Below are 15,951 nucleotides of genomic sequence, written 5' to 3'. Positions count from 1 at the left end.
AGTGGGAGAGACACATGAACCTTGTGGGACGCCACAGGTAATTTGAATTGGGTCCGCTGATGCTAAGGGGGAGAACACTCTCATCGTACGTTTGGCTAGGAAGGATTGTACCCAGTCTATAGCTTCACTTGAGAAATGGGCGGCAGATGCTAAGTGGTTGCATAACACTGCGTGGTCCACCAGGTCAAAGGCCGCCAATAGGTCAAGGAGTAGGAGCATAGCTGTTTTACCTTTATCCTTCAACTCATCGATTTGTGTCTTAAGGTCGATGAGTGCCGTTTCGGTACCATGAAGTGGTCTGAATCCGGATTGGCGAGAACCTAGTAGTTGGTGTGTCTCCAGATAGTTTTGGATCTGGAGGTAAGCTACTCTGTCTATGATTTTAAGGAGAAATGGGACTGTGGTGATGGGCCTATAGTTGGTAGGGATAGCTGGGACAAGGGTTTGTTTTTTAAGCAGGGGCAATACCCAGGATTCTTTGAGGTTAGCGGGTACCGTGCTTGTTCTGAAGGATGCGTTAATTAGTTTCGAGATGAAGGGTGCTAGATCTCTTGCTGCATCCTTAATAACTTGTGCTGGGCAGTTGTCGCCTTGGCAGTTAGACGGCTTTAGTGATAGGATCACCTTTTCAGTTTCCAAGATGGAGATATTGGTGAATCTGAAGGGTTCGTGGCTACTTTGGGTGGCTGAACTGGGTGCGTCGGTTAGGTGGGAGGCATGAGTTTTTGTCGGGCTCAGGGCGGCTTTCTTCTTAGCAATTTTAGTTTGGAGGGTTATGATTTTATTAGCTAAGGCATTTTGGATGCCAGTGCACCAATGTTTGTCCTTGGGGACGTTGTGTAAGGAGCAATAGGATTTTCCATTTCCCGGAGGATAGTGAAGAGTTCTTTCGAGTTAGAATTAGCCTTGCTGATCCTCTTGTTAAATGAATCTTTTTTGGTTTGGATAATTTCCTTCTTGTATTTTTTGGCGTGGTTATCAAGAAGGGTTTTGTTCTCTGCCGAAGGTGTGTGCCTCCAGATGGCTTGGAGTTTACGTTTTTTGGATTCGTAGCTCCTTAAGGTGCGGGGAGAACCATGAGTTGAGGTGGGATTCTCATTTACTTTTACGTAGTTTGGTCGGGGCAATAGTATCCAGAGCTATAGACATGGCACTATTGAATGTCTCAGCTAGTACATTAGGGTCAGGGTTAATATCATTTGTGATGAGAGCTGGTAGGAGGAGTGGGAGTAGTTTTTCGGATGTGATTTCTTTTTTACTTCTAGTTGGCATAGATGGTACTATTTCCTGGTTGTTTGGTTTAGGTGGCTCGAAGGTTGAAGAAAAGCAAATGAGGTGGTGGTCGGTCCATGTTTGAGGTAAAATGTTAGAGATGGTGATATCACAGTTTCGGTTAGCTACCCAATCTAAAGTTCGTCCTTTTATATGAGTAGGGGCTAGGACTTTCTGGCTGAGGCCATGATCAGCTAGTATGGATTGAATGGAGTAGGCTTGTTTGTCCTCGTTATCATTGAATCCAAGATTGAAATCTCCTAGTAGGAGGAGCTGGGTGGATTCTTTGATATGGTTGGTGAGGAGGCTAGATAAGTCCTCCTCAAAGTTGCTTAAAGGACTTGGTGGTCTGTACACCAGTAGTACAGCTAGTGTGCTATTATTAGAAATAGGTATTTTGGCCGAGAGAAGTTTGCAAGATTTAATTTCCGGGTGAGGGGTGAGTCTTGCATCTAGCTTGGTTTTGGTAATGATGGCTAGGCCCCCTCCCGTGGAGTTGGGCCGATCCACTCTTAGTATATTGTAATTGTCAGGTATGGCAATCATGAGTGCAGGACCTGCGGCGTCATGGAGCCACGTCTCAGTAATTGCGAAGAGGTCTAAGTTATCCATGGCAAGTATATCGGCAATTTCAGAGTTGTATTCTATAAGGGACCTTGCATTGATGTGTGCTCCTGCTAGGGTAGGAATTGTAGTTTTTTCTTTGGTGAGTCTAGGGTTGGGAGTATTAGGTCTCTTTTGGTTATAGGAGGAGTCCGTTTGTGTTTTGTGATGCCTTCCTGTCATCGGTGCAAGAAAGTTAGAGTCGGGCATAATTGAAGTTGGTGTAGGCCCTGTTGGTCTACTTCTTTTATTTTTGATGTCATAGAGGCAAGGCAGTCTCGCTCTAAGTCGTGAGTTTCTATCTTGCAGGTTGCAGGGTATGGAGTTAGTCAGGATCATTGTTATGGCAATGGTTAGGAGAGTCCCAAGCAGGGTACAGAATGTGTATATGAGGGCAGTTTTAGTAGTACACATGATGGGCTAAGTCACAAAGGGCGGCTATATTTATCAGACTCGACAATGGCAAAGATGCATAGATCATGGCTACCTAGATTCGACAGTCCTCAGCAATGGCAAAGATGCATAGATCAAGGCTACCTAGATTAGACAGTCCCCAGCAATGGCAAAGATGCATAGATCAAGTCTACCTAGATTCGACAGTCCCCAGCAATGGCAAAGATGCATAGATCAAGGCTCCCTAGATTAGACAGTCCCCAGCAATGGCAAATATGCATAGATCAAGGCTACCTAGATTCGACAGTCCCCAGCAATGGCAAAGATGCATAGATCAAGGCTACCTAGATTAGACAGTCCCCAGCAATGGCAAAGATGCATAGATCAAGGCTACCTAGATTCGACAGTCCCCAGCAATGGCAAAGATGCATAGATCAAGGTTACCTAGAATCGAGGGTCCCCGGAAATGGCAAAGATGCATAGATCAAGGCTAGCTAGATTCGACAATCCCTAACAAGATTAGAATACATACATGCATGGCACTATATATGATAGCTCCCAACCATGACTAGAATGCATATAATGGGGGATACTCGATTAGGCAGAAGCATGGATCTGTGTTTGCCTAGGGTAGAGTTGGTACAAGCATGCATGGCTATACAAGATGGTACGGCTATGGTAATAGAGCCTATTGATAGTTAGTAGCATTGTGCCTGTGCAAGGAAGGTGCAATAACAGTACATTTAGCGAGTGCGTGGGCATCAGCATAGCATTTAGCACTGGCTATTACGACCCCATGGATTGTTTGTGGTAGCGTCGCGTTCAGTTGCATTCGGATCACGCGGCATGTAGTGGCCAGGTCATTGAAGGTTCGCAATGGGTCAGTTAACGGAAATGAATCAATCGGAGATAAACTTTCTTTTCCAGTGTTAACAGCGAAGTAAGCAATAACGATAGGGAAGTGTACTGTACTTACAGGCGTGAAAGTGGAAGTCAGGCTAAGGAGTCTGGCCGATGCCGCGTATAGCCACGGACAGACGCAGACAGGCCCTTCGAGTCGCAGCCCTTAGATGCGAGCGGCCTGCTTCCGCCTGCGGTCAGCTGTAATCACGGAAGTATTGGCGCACGGCCAATCAGCTGGACTGGGAGGGGAGGCTGGCTCAGAGGAACGCATTGGTGATCACGGCGGCCATCTTCAGGTGGCTAATAGGATATTGCAGATAGATATACCCTTGCTGTAAATACATTGTAGCATGACGAGTAGAGTGATATCGATGAAGCTTAAGGTGGCTTACTTCATCTGCTGGTGCTCGTGGGCATCAGCCGGTGGTCAGCAGTTCTGGAAATTGCCACGAGGCAGAGGGGCTCCTGCCCTGGCCGAGGTGGTAAACAAAGTGTAGGACGCAGACAGGCCCTTCTAGGCGCGGCCCTTAGATGCGAGCGGCCGACTTCCGCCTCTGGTCAGCTGTAATCACAGAAGTATTGGCGAGCGGCCAATCAGCTGGACTGGGAGGGGACGCTGGCTCAGAGGAGCGCATTGGTGATCACAGCGGCCATCTTCAGGTGGCTAATAGGATATTGCAGATAGATATACCCTTGCTGTAAATACATTGTAGCACGACGAGTAGAGTGATATAGATGAAGCTTAAGGTGGCTTACTTCATCTGCTGGTGCTCGTGGGCATCAGCCGGTGGTCAGCACTTCTGGAAGGTGCCACAAGGCAGAGGGGCTCCTGCCCTGCATGGGCTTGTGAACAACTGCATCAATGTGGTGGAGAGGCGATCAATACCAATAGGCATAGTCCAGTTTGTCCAAGATGTCATGGTCATCAATGACATGAATGGCATCTGCTTTATTGCTGCAACGTGGTTGAAAACCTGACTGGTCATCTGTGGCTTGGATGTTCATCTCTTGAAGATGTGCAGCAATGTTTGTGTCACTGATTTTTATATGGATGATAGGTGAGTGATTTGGTATTAGTTTGTGAGGCTTGTCTGGGCAAGTTTCAGCTTCCTTGGCTGGAGAAGGATTTCAATGGTCTCAGTGGTTTGGAGTGAGGCATTGTTTCAACAAGGCATTGATTTGCAAGGGTGAGCTGAGTGCTTTTCATGAGTTGATTTTTATAATGGCTTTGGGGAGCATGCCATCCTCAGAAGAGGTGGCCCTGAGAGCTGTGAGGGTGTTTTTCAGGTATTCTAATGTTCCAGTCTTTAATGTCGACCATCTATGTGTTTTTGTGAGGTGATTGGCGGTATTATTGCTGAATGTGTTGTGCTGTCAAGGAGTTCAATGATCATGTCTGTGAAGACCTTGTTGATGGTGTTTAATTTGTCATTGGAGGAAACTGTAGATTTGGGCAGTCGGGCAACACAGTGCTTGACAGTTGCAAGGAGGGCTCTTCTCTTGTTGGTAGCTTCTGCTATGGTTTGATGTAGTGGTTGTTTTTCCCTGTTTTCGTGAGTTATTGGTGAGCTGCACAAATGGTTTTAAGAATTTTGGGTTGCTCATCTCATTAGTGCTCTCTCCAGTAATACTTTTGTTTGATTACAGAAAGTTTGTTTGCCGATGGAAAGCTCCTATGTATGCAGAGAATCAGATTAATTATGTCAGTTGAGTTGGCATTTGAGTGCAGTGTGGGGGTTGACAGTATCCGTCAAGATGAGGTTGTGTTTGTCCAGCAGGATGTTGATGTTAGTCAAGAGGTTGCATGAGGTTGCCAAGGAGATGAGGTGTCCATCCAGTGCATTTGGTGGGAAGTTCTGTGAGGAGCCATGGGGTGACATAGATTGGCTGACTTTGATGATTTGTGTGTCTGTGTTGTAACCAGATGGATACAGTGGTGTGGTCTGATCAGGATAGGACTGTAGATGGAGGGTATTCAGCAAACAGTGATCCTGTGAGTACCAGGTCGAGTGTATTGCCATTGATGTGAGTAGGTTCAATGATGATATACTGGGTGGTGAGTCTGTTGAGTATGTCAAAGAACATTTTTGGCTGCTTGCATGCCTGCCAGATTGATATCAGCAAAGAAGATATTGAGAGGATGATTGACAGTGTTCATCAAGAGGTCAGTGGTTTCCTCGAGAATGGCTGGGTTGGTCTAGGGTGGGCAGTGGGATAGGAGGGGGCAGGAAATAGCAGGTGAGGGTGCAAGCCCATTTGATCCAGTGCATTAGTACAAGATTCACCTCCAGTTTTAACTCTGCGGTTCATTCATAGAATGCTGTATTCTGTGAAAATGAGGATGTCTGTGGAGGTGAGGATAAATACAATCCAAGCAACGACGACAATGTGAGGGTTGATGAACTTGGAATGTTTGTGGCGTTGAGTCCTGTGAGTATGCATGGATGACCATGAGATTGCATGATTCTAGGTCTTGGAAGTTGAATGGCGATGAGCTGGATGTAAGGGAGGTTGTGTGAATTGGAGGTTCGTGGGTAGTGTGTGTATGTATGTGTGTGTGTGTGTGTGTGTCTGTCTGTGTGTGTGTTTGTTGTTTGCATGGACTTATTATGGAGGTGGTCTGGGGGTGACTGTGGTGTGATAAACATGAAGGTGGCTTACCTGGAGCCCTCAGCTGGCCCTTAGAGGACCAAACAGGAATCACTTGTGTCTCCTTTAATCCTACAGATGCCTGAGCAAGGATGCCCTGTGAAAGGTGTTAAACAAGACAGGGAGTAGTCACAAGACATTTGAGAATCTCTCTAAACTCAGATTTAATGATCACAGAGGCTATTCAATTTTAATAATTTCTCTGGTTGTCCAGGTGACCAGAATATTTTTACTATTATTCTGTATTTAGTAATCTAACTCCATTTGGATCCGCTGTGCCTTATGTCTCCCTGAATGCCTTTCCATCCTCTCCGAACAGCCATGAAGAAGTGTTCTAGGTTGCCCTGCCATCAGTCACTGAAATAGCCCTGCTCCCATCCCACCCATTTCTCCTGCAGGCAGGGGCAGCATCTCGGGTCACATAGTGACTCTCTCAGCGATATACTAACCTATCCTCCCTCTGCTCCCACTCTACAGGAAAGGTCTCCCCGGTCCTCAGAGAAGCCAAACTGCAGCTGATTGATGCGATGACCTGCAACAAATCACAATACTATGATGGCACCATCACCCCTCGCATGATGTGTGCCGGGTATCTGGATGGCACAGTGGACTCCTGTCAGGTGACACCTCATTCCCCTTCACTAATTCTCCCCATATGGAGCTCTGTGTGTTTCTGCAGCTCACAAAGTCCTGGAACACAACGATAGTGTATTAAGACCGTCACACAAGCACGGCTGGGCTAAATTACATTATTATACAGTATTGCTTGACACAGAGGCCCTTAGATGAGACCAGCCGTAAAGTGAGACAACACAGGTGCCTAGCCAGGAAGGCCAGTTTCCAAGCACGAACCAATCTAAACCATTTTTGAACAATGTAATTGGGCACATCTTTTCTGAGAGATTGGTTTTTGGATGATAGTTGTGAAAGATGGTGTCATAAGAAACTGTTGTGAGGGATGGGGTTATGCAAAGGGGCACTTACTACCTCCAAACCTAGTCTGCCCTTGACATGTCATCCTCCTCTTTCCTCCTCTACAGGGTGACTCCGGTGGACCCCTTGTGTGTCAGGAGGATGGTCTCTGGTGGCAAGTGGGAATTGTGAGTTGGGGCGAGGGCTGTGGCAGGCCAAACCGTCCAGGGGTCTATGCCAACCTCACTGTGCTGCTGGACTGGGTTTATCACCGGCTGCAGGTAAGCGCTTTTGATTACCAAACACATGAGCCATCCAATCAATCACTAAAGCCAATTCAGCCCCACTAGTGACATGCTCTTTATATTGCAGTAACTTGCGCTCATCAAGTGGTGGAGGCTACAAGCTCTTTCTCCCTGCGCCTCCCTTTGTCTTATAACTGAAACTCTTGGTAATCCTGTGCCAACTCCATAACCTATGCATTGCTAGGGAAGACTTCTTGCTCCAATTCCGTGACTCTTGCAGTTCTACTAGCGACCAAGCTTGCATCTGCGGGCCAGTCCTCCAGCTCTAGAAATGACAGATCATGTTTCTTGCTGAACCATCCATATGTAGCGGTGCCAGCTGCTTATCCCTGTGCCAGTCTTTTCAATCATATATTTAGAGAATGACCAACCTGGTATCGGTGTTCCAATCAACAAACTCTTCCAGCCCTAGGGGTGAGAGGCTCACTGCCCCCGTGTTATTCTCATACCCCATCTGGACTAGCATGTTGCCATACTACACCTCGTCTATTCCAACCTCTAATTCTTTTTCTCACCACAGGTGGATAATGAAATTCCCTGATGTCAGGTCCACCTCATCAGGCTGAGAGTTACAAAGGAAGCAAAACGATTGGCCCCAACTGGAAAAGGCAGAGAAAATGAAATACATTCTGATTTCAAAAATAAATTGTTCAAAACCAACCTTTTTCTCTGTTATTTATGGTGAGGGCTCTGGGCAGGGGTTGGGGTTGGGGTGCCCTTTTTCAGCATTACATATAGGTTTCTTTTTAGACCTGGCTAATGACAGTGGGCCTCATTACGAGTCGGGCGGTTCGGAAATAACAGTGGCGGTAAACCCGCCGCCACTGTTAATTCCGGACCGCCCGATCTCGAGTCCTGCAGGCGGGAGGTGGCGGTCCCGCCAGGTCTGACCTGGCGGGTTTAACACCGCCCGCCTACAGTCGGACGTGGAAACACCATCACCATCACGATGAGTGCCGGTGTTTCCACTTCCCCATTCCCATTGAGTCCTATGGGACTCAATGGGAATGGGGATTTACTGAATTCCGCCTCCGGAATTCCCGGGACACCGGGGTCATAATGCCCCGGTAATTCCAGGAATCACGGAGGCGGAATGGTAAAACGAGTCCGGCGGTAACCGAGCCGGAAAAACCAGCAGGTTACCGCCAGACTCGTAATGAGGCCCAGTGTTTAGCTCTTTGACAGAACTCTTGCATCAGTCTGTAGTGGAGCCTTGGTGTCAGTCAACTGCTGCGTGATGCATTAAGAGTGCATTGTGGTGGAAACTCTGGTAAAGTGTCAGTCATCATGTAGAAGCTTATGCAAATGTGCGTGCTATGGAGGCAATCGCTGAAGATTGCTTTTAAGAGCTTCTTTTGCTCCATGCTGATGAACCATTTGTTTTTCCACTTCTGTGCTACATTTCAGTGTTGTAGTTAAAGAATGTAAGGTTGGGGCTCCCAATCCATCACACCCAACTGCTCTGTGATGTAAGACATTGCATCTTAACTAAGGCAGTATTTCCCAAGTGCTGCCTTGCCTGTGTGATGAAGCCACGCTGGGCAGATCATCGTGAAGGATCAGGCGACAACTGGGGCAAGAGTCAGCCCTGGGGGTGGTAAATGGGGGACACCCAAGAGTCTGTTTCCCCTTCCCAACCTAGGGCTAATGCCACAGCCCCACAGATCTCAATTAACCCAAGCTAGAATGGAGATGAGAGACTAGATTTCCTAAGCCTAGGAATGTAGGAATTTACAGAGGAAGCGACCAGGGCATTTTAGGCCATCAGTTCTACTGAAGTGCATGGAGACCTTGGTTAAGGAATTGAGAGATCAAAAGTCGGTGAGGTTGAGGCAAGTTGGGGAAAGGTGTCCTTAAAACTCCAGAGCCAGCTCAAGCCCAGGTCAGCCAGAAATACAAAAGGGAAGAAGACAGGCGGCTTAGTTCTATTGACCTCTATGGAAACTAAGACCCTGTAAAGTGGAATAGGGTGGAGTGAGCCCACAGTCCTTCCACACATCCGGAGGCAATCTCTAGTAGAGCCCGATCCCAACAATGCCAATGTTTAGCAAGGTCCAATTCATTTGCTTTTAATGGAACCCCCAGTTTCTGAGAAGCACCCAGAATGAGTCAGACGCAAAGGAAAACACACAGCCACATGTGCTAATAATGCCTTTCCATCACTCAACAGGGACTGCACATTAAAAAACATGAACCCTTCCCCATTCAGAAGTAGGGCTTGCACATACATAACACTCTTTCAGCCTTAACCTCACACTGGAAGCACCACTTAGAAATTCCCAAGGCAAAGAGAGGTAAGAAGACCCGAACAATTTGAAATTTCCCAGCAGTAAACCATTTTACCTGCAAAGGGAGGTATCAAACGAGGGAGAGATGGAAATATGCTTCTCCACAAGCAAACCCTCCCAGTTCATGGCAAGTTTCCAAGATGGGGACCAAACCTCATGACCAGTCAGATCACTACAGCAAACCACTGTGCCAACCCAGCAAATTAGAGAGGAGATACTTCGCTCAGGCAGTATCAGTCTGGGTGAGGGGAATCAGGTGTGCAGATATACCTTGCAGAGCAGACAGAACCAAGCCAGTTGAAGGTCCAGAACAGCTGAGAGGAGACAGAGGGGCCAGGGGCCTTGTGTGACTGCAGAGACCAGAGTACCATTTCATTATATGGTAATAAGGGCACCCTATCGCTTGCAGAGGTGAAGGAGTTGTAAAAGTGCCAGTCTATGGGAGTCAAGGTGGCCGAGGGCAAGACCCAGTTGGAGAGCCAGATCCTGTGAAGGAGCAAACAGGGTAGACCTATAGCTCCAGAGGGAAGCCAGGATAGCTTACTGAGAGCTATAACTCAGTAATTGATACCAAGTCAGATACAAGGAAAGATGGATGCAAGGAGCCTGCAAGTTGCCATAGCTTATCTTCTGGCCAGAGACAGAAACCACTGAGATGAAAAGAATATTGCTAGCCCACTTGGGGTTATAACCCAGACTAAAAGGGAAACCAGTATGGATATCACCCCTGCTTTGTGGGGCGTACATGGCCTTTAAGGACCCCCCAGCTCAAGCCCAGATAGGCCCAAGTAAAGCGAGGACATTGGCCAGAGCTGGGGGCCATTAACGGCCATGTCCACCCCCATAGCAGATGTGAAAGCCATTTGCACCACAGGGTTTAATTGGGGTGTGGATGGTTTCAGCACCAATCTCCGGACGGGAATAAAAAAAAAATAAGTAACAAAGATGACTGCTGCCATAGTGAAAAGGTACAAAGTCCCTACATTTCTATGGTGGCAGCCGGGAGTGATTGGAACGCCGGGACCAGAGCACAAGGTTCTGGTCCAGCAGATGAGTGGTGAGGGAGTGAGGAGGTGGGCAAGAGGTTAGGATTGTTTTGGGTGGTGGAGGGTTGGGGAAGCAACAGGGAGAGGATCCCTGTTGCCTCCCCACATAATTTTCTTTTTTTAAATGGTGCCACCTGGTGAAGGGCCTTGGGTGGCTGGAACAGCAGGTGGAAATTATGTATTCTTGCCTGCTGTTCCAGCCACCTGATTGGCTTATCACACTTCTCCAGATGCGAATGCATGTTGTGGGCTCAAGCTGAAAAGGACAACCACACCCTGTTGTGGGTTCAAACTTGGAAGGAGAATTGTACTAGTGGAAATCGGAATCAAATAACTACCCGATTAATTATCGCAGGAACGGGATGACCTGACAAGCCAGAAATAGTTGCATTAATTTGGCAATGAAATACAGAATATTCCATGCAAAATGTATGACACCGGACTTCACTGTTCATGAGGAGTTATGTCCCCAAGAATGCCACATACAAACCTACACACCCACAGACAAACACGACTTTGTTTTATATATATAGATTCTTGTTAAAGGGTTTTTCACTCCAGAAATAAAAAGCAAAGATCAGAGAGGACAGTGGCCACCACTAACTAGTATCTCTCGACAAAGAGATCTCGTTCAAGGTTTCCCCATTATTCAGCACTCTGTTGACTTAGACTAAAGATCGCCAACCCTTCTTTGGAAGTGCTGTGAGAGGTCAGAAATGTGAGGCAGACAACTTTGTGAACATTCTTCAAAAGATGAAATTTTATTAGCTTAAACGTTTGGATAAACGCCTACTATCCCTACCCTGATGACCATTTTCCTGCCTAAAATAAACTAGAGGAAACACTCTGACAAAAGGTTTCTGTCCCTCACACCTAAACAACAATTCAATTAGGTAATATATGGCAAATCAAAAATGACAAATATAGCAATTAAATCCACAATCTGAGAACTGTGTCTCCTTCCAATCTTGGAGAATTCCCCTTCCCCCGATTCAAACAGCAGTCTATTCAACAGTTCCAAGAATAAGGAAACTCAGTTCTTTTGGTTACATCTTGACAACAAAAGTTCCCAGATAGTTCCACTTGTTCCAACTTGAACTCAACCAACTATTCAAAAGAATTCCACAAGGTTTTCCTCTTTTTACTTTTGACATAAGAGCTTGAAGCAATTTCTTCTCCTAGTCCAAGAATGCTTTCTTGTTTCATTAGAATCAACCAAAAATGTTCTGTAACAGTTCACAAAAACACTTGTTTCATCAATGTTGGATAATTCTGCAACAGTTCATACAATACTTGCTTCAGTGATATATGTTTGTCAGGATGATTCTGTAGCAATTCGTACAACCATCTGAGTGGTTCTGCCACTTCTTCTTCATGGCACTTCACCACCACACCACAGTACTTCATCGACTTCCACCTGGTCTACTCACCTAGCAGGCCTAATAACACAAAGTTCTCTGATCTGGTGTACTGTGCTTCCAGAACAGAACAGAAGGGCCACACACTCCTCTGACCTGGTGTACTCTCCTGCCAGGCCAAGGTAAACTTCAAACTACAAGTACTTCTTTGGTAAAGCTAAGCTTCCAACAAATTATAAATGTCTCTTAGTTTACAACATAAAATTTAAGAATCTCTTCGGGGAAAACAAGAACCACACTGGTGCTGTTTGTTACACACTTGTGATTGCCCCATGCAATGCAGGTTATACTCCAATCCTTCTGAATACTTTTTACCAGAAGGGCAGCCTTCCTGACACTCTTGTTTCCCCTTTCATTCAACAAACCACTGTGAACAATCTTCATTTATCACATTTGCCCTTCTTTGTCTTCAGCAATATTGTTCATAACCATTCAGTTGTGTTATTGCTCTCTCTCTAAATTGCCTGTAGAAAGAGAGCATGCTTAAGAATCACTTTTCCTTGGCTTTTATAATGTGGGTTATGGGTAGCATAACATTTCCTTGTGTCCACAATGTTTCTGCTCTGCCCATTTGGCTTCTTAATATCAGTTTGGTGTTCAAATGTATGATTAAAGGCTACTTACAGGGTGTTCCAGGGTTTCCACACTTAGTCAAACTCACTGGTCTCTTTGCTCACGTCCATGTGATACACTGCCGATGCTTCTTCTCCTGCTTCAAGGGCTCCTGCCCACTTCGGTTGCTCCCCAGCGGTCCACGCTACTTTGTAAAGGAGCTTTCTCTGCCTCTTTGGCACTCTGTTGCTTGCCAGCCAACCAGAGTGAACAAGAATCCAAATGGTCCATACCCATATACCCTGAAGCTCTGCTTTTCGACTGCTCAGCATGCATCCTAACTGTTTGAACACCACCCCATCCGTGCCCCCTTGTGACTGTCTTTTTTTAATATAATGGTTCTGATTAAATGGTCCCTCACAGCACTGCTTCCTGCAGCTCAGAGCTCCTGCTCTGATGAACTTCTCAGGACCCGGCTCTGCGTACACACTTGTCGTGGTACCAACATCTCCTGCATTCAACAATGGCTGCTGACAGCTCTCACCACTACTCCGCCTCCAGCTACTTCTACTGGTTCACACCTGAGGGGGTTTTAAATACCTCCCAGTACTTCTCAGGTGTGTGTCATTAACGTCAATTAACTGCATACGGCAGTCGTGTGCCTCTGTATCCCTCGTTTTCATTGTAGTACTTTGAGAATTGTGGGACTTGAAGTCCACAATGTTCAAATTACTTCTTTTCATGACAGTATATTATTAACGTTATGTCTATCCTTATTTAAATTCCTAAAGGAGCATTATAAGGATATAATGAAGGTTTATTTTACAGAGGAATTCAAGTTTTTTTAATCTCCATTATAAATGTTTAGAGTTTCATTTTTAATCCCCTGTAAGTCATAGGAGCTTTCATCTTTGGGAATGTTCGTGACCACAAAGGGGGTTTTCTTATTCCCAAGGCATAAGTGTTTAGGATTGTTCTTATCCATATTGACATAATTAGTAAGGGAAGTTAACAGCTCTTTGTGACTGCAAGCCATTACATATTTAGGTATAACTGATATTTCTTCCCTTGGGGCAGATAAATACAGCGTCTCATGCAACAGAGACCTCCTGTTCCCCTGGGACTCTTCTCCTCCCAGGTGATGCTCCCAGCAAATAAAGTCAGGATCAGAAAAGTCTGTCTTTCCCTGGCCACCTGCGAGGAGACTTTAGGTAGGGGTTTTGTGAGGACTCTGCAGGATTCATCACAGTGCTCACCCAGATCAACTTTCACAAATATTGCTTTTGAAAAATGGGCCAATTAACTTGATCGAATGCCTTTTAGAAGACGAGCTACATGAAGGCAGAATCCAATCTTTTTCTTTTTCCTCCAAGAGAAGATGCATAAGACTAAGCATTTTTCTATTGTTGTATGACCCTGCCTTCTGTTAATAAAATGGACTTACTCACCATGAACAAGTTGTGGTAAGTATTTATCCAATCTATTAGCAAGCACTGTAGCCAGTATTTTCATATCTGTATTTAATAGGGAAATTGGTTAACACAGGGGTTGTTCTAGCGGATCCGTCCCCTCCTTGGAGATGACAATAATCAAGACTTCCATGATGCCTTTAGGCAACGTATCTCCTGTTCAGATCCCATTAAATCTTTTTGCCAAAAATGGTGCATGTATATGTTTGTGACATTCCCAATACCTGGGGATTTTCCACTCTTCCTTCCCTTAATGGCTGTTTTGATTTCTGTTACACTCACCTGCTATCCACGGGGACGCCACCCAGCCAGTTGGTCGCTGGTATCCTTCTCAGTGATTTCCTGGTATGGTTCTCGGTGGAAGTTCCGCCTGGAAATACAGGAGGACTGTGTTTAGGACTGGCTGACCAAGGTAAGCTTTCCCCCCACCTCCCGTATGACTTTGGTCCCTCTGGGCCCTCTTCTCACCTTGTTGTAGAAGTTGGCGAGCTCTACGTCATGCTTTCTGGGCAGGGACGCGTTGTCTCTCGTGGCCGTGTGCGGTCCAGTTACTTCACTGACAGCGGCCCAAGTAATGTCTTTCAGGTAGGTCTTATTGCTGTTTATTGAGTTGTTATTCTTGCATGCCTTTCTCTGTTTGATAATGTCTCTTTTTATCTCCCTTAGATGTGCGGAGCGTCCGCTTGGCGAACTGGCTAAGCTGGGCCTCGCCGGTAAATGATGGCGCACAATAAGCGCTATGATGCGGTAAGTAAGTGCTTTGCGCAGCGCTGCGATGTCTTGTCTTCGCTGACCTGTGTTTTCTCCCTTTTTCGTAGGTCACGGTGTGCTTCCAGCACGTGTGGATTCCCAGAGCGATGCCGGCCAAAAGGCGATCAGCCAGGTAAGTCTTTTAAGCAATTTGTGGTTGAAATGTCTCTAATACCTCCTTTAATGATGTCTTTTCTTCCTTTTTCAGGTCCTTTGGTCCGGGCGGAGCGTAGATCCAACAGAGCTACCCAGGAGCTGCGAGCAGTGAAGAATGGAGATCGCAGGTAAGATGCTGCTGCTAACGATGTTCTTTTGTCTTTCTCAAGGTTCTGATTTTCCAGGCTCGTGAGTAAGCTGGACACGGTGAGCGTCACATTGCTAGCTGCAAAGTAACACGAAGCGTGTTGTCTTGTTCGGGTGTGGTTTAAATAGCCTCTGCAAAGTAGTCCAGGTAAAGTAGTCCCTAGTCCACCACACCCAAAACACTATACCGCATAGCTTGGTTCTTAGGAATCAAGCTATGTGGATGCCTCCATGTTGGAAGAAAGCCTAAATAAAGTAGTTCCCTGAGCAGATGTCTTTCACTGTGTATGGGCCTGGCGCCAAAGGTGCCAGGACTGGCCCCAAGAGGGCCTGAGATGTGGATGCCAGGCTTTATTTGAGATCCGAGTCCTTATTCCGCCTGGCCAGTGGGGTTGCCAGTGGAGATCAGGGCTGAGGGTCGTGACAATTTCCTCCTCTGAGATTGCCTCTCCTGGAAGTGATGTGTCCTCAGCTGAAAGACCAGGCATGTTAATCTTCCTCAAATAGGTCAGTATCTCCTTCATATTATATCACCCTGGCTTTCTGCCCTATATATTGTAGTTTAGAAATCTTTTAAATATCATCTCTATGACTGTTTTCCCCCTTTTAACCATGCCAGATACATTCCATGTACTAGAAATGTGTCTTTAAATGTGTTGCTCACATAGCTTACCCACAGGAAATGTGTCCCCTTTATTATAGTATTTTGTTTCAAATAATTCAATTTAGATTCAGTTTTGTTTATCATTAATGCCTTAACCTCCACTCTGAGTATCCTGAGTAACCAGTTATTTTCAATCAATAGATATACATCTTTTTCACCTCCCCATATCTCCGCAGCGGGATGTATTCACAACAAATCCAATTTCCTTAATGTGCGGATCTGCCTCACCCCAGCTGACTCCACTCATGCTGCTCACTAAAGAGATCGGCTCACACCACAGAAGCCTCCTCATCCGCGCTCTCGAGGTAACTTGTAGCTTAGGTATAGAGCATCTATGCAGAAAACGCTGCCCCCCGGAACAATGTCACTATCCATCTCTACTGCTGTCCTTTCACTGTGGGTGATCTAACCTCAGGCTGCAGAC

At 46.0% G+C, this 15,951-nt stretch overlaps 1 protein-coding gene across 1 annotated transcript in view; it reads left to right on the top strand.

The window, feature by feature from the left end:
* Nucleotides 1-7,689, top strand: part of LOC138521623 (transmembrane protease serine 5-like) — a 248,955-nt gene extending 241,266 nt beyond the window's left edge. Inside the window, exons 12-14 of the mRNA XM_069634585.1 lie at nucleotides 6,298-6,440; nucleotides 6,861-7,013; nucleotides 7,558-7,689. Of these exons, the coding sequence (XP_069490686.1) occupies nucleotides 6,298-6,440; nucleotides 6,861-7,013; nucleotides 7,558-7,578 (317 nt within the window). The 3' untranslated portion in view covers nucleotides 7,579-7,689. The remainder of the gene's footprint in view (nucleotides 1-6,297; nucleotides 6,441-6,860; nucleotides 7,014-7,557) is intronic.
* Nucleotides 7,690-15,951: the final 8,262 nt, after the last annotated feature.

This window comes from Ambystoma mexicanum, chromosome 1q (genome assembly GCF_040938575.1).
Source record: "Ambystoma mexicanum isolate Mex_15411 chromosome 1q, UKY_AmexF1_1, whole genome shotgun sequence".
NCBI classification, from domain to species: Eukaryota; Metazoa; Chordata; class Amphibia; order Caudata; family Ambystomatidae; genus Ambystoma; species Ambystoma mexicanum.
Note: the sequence above shows the minus strand (reverse complement) of the source record. Positions and strands in the feature narration are given on the sequence as shown.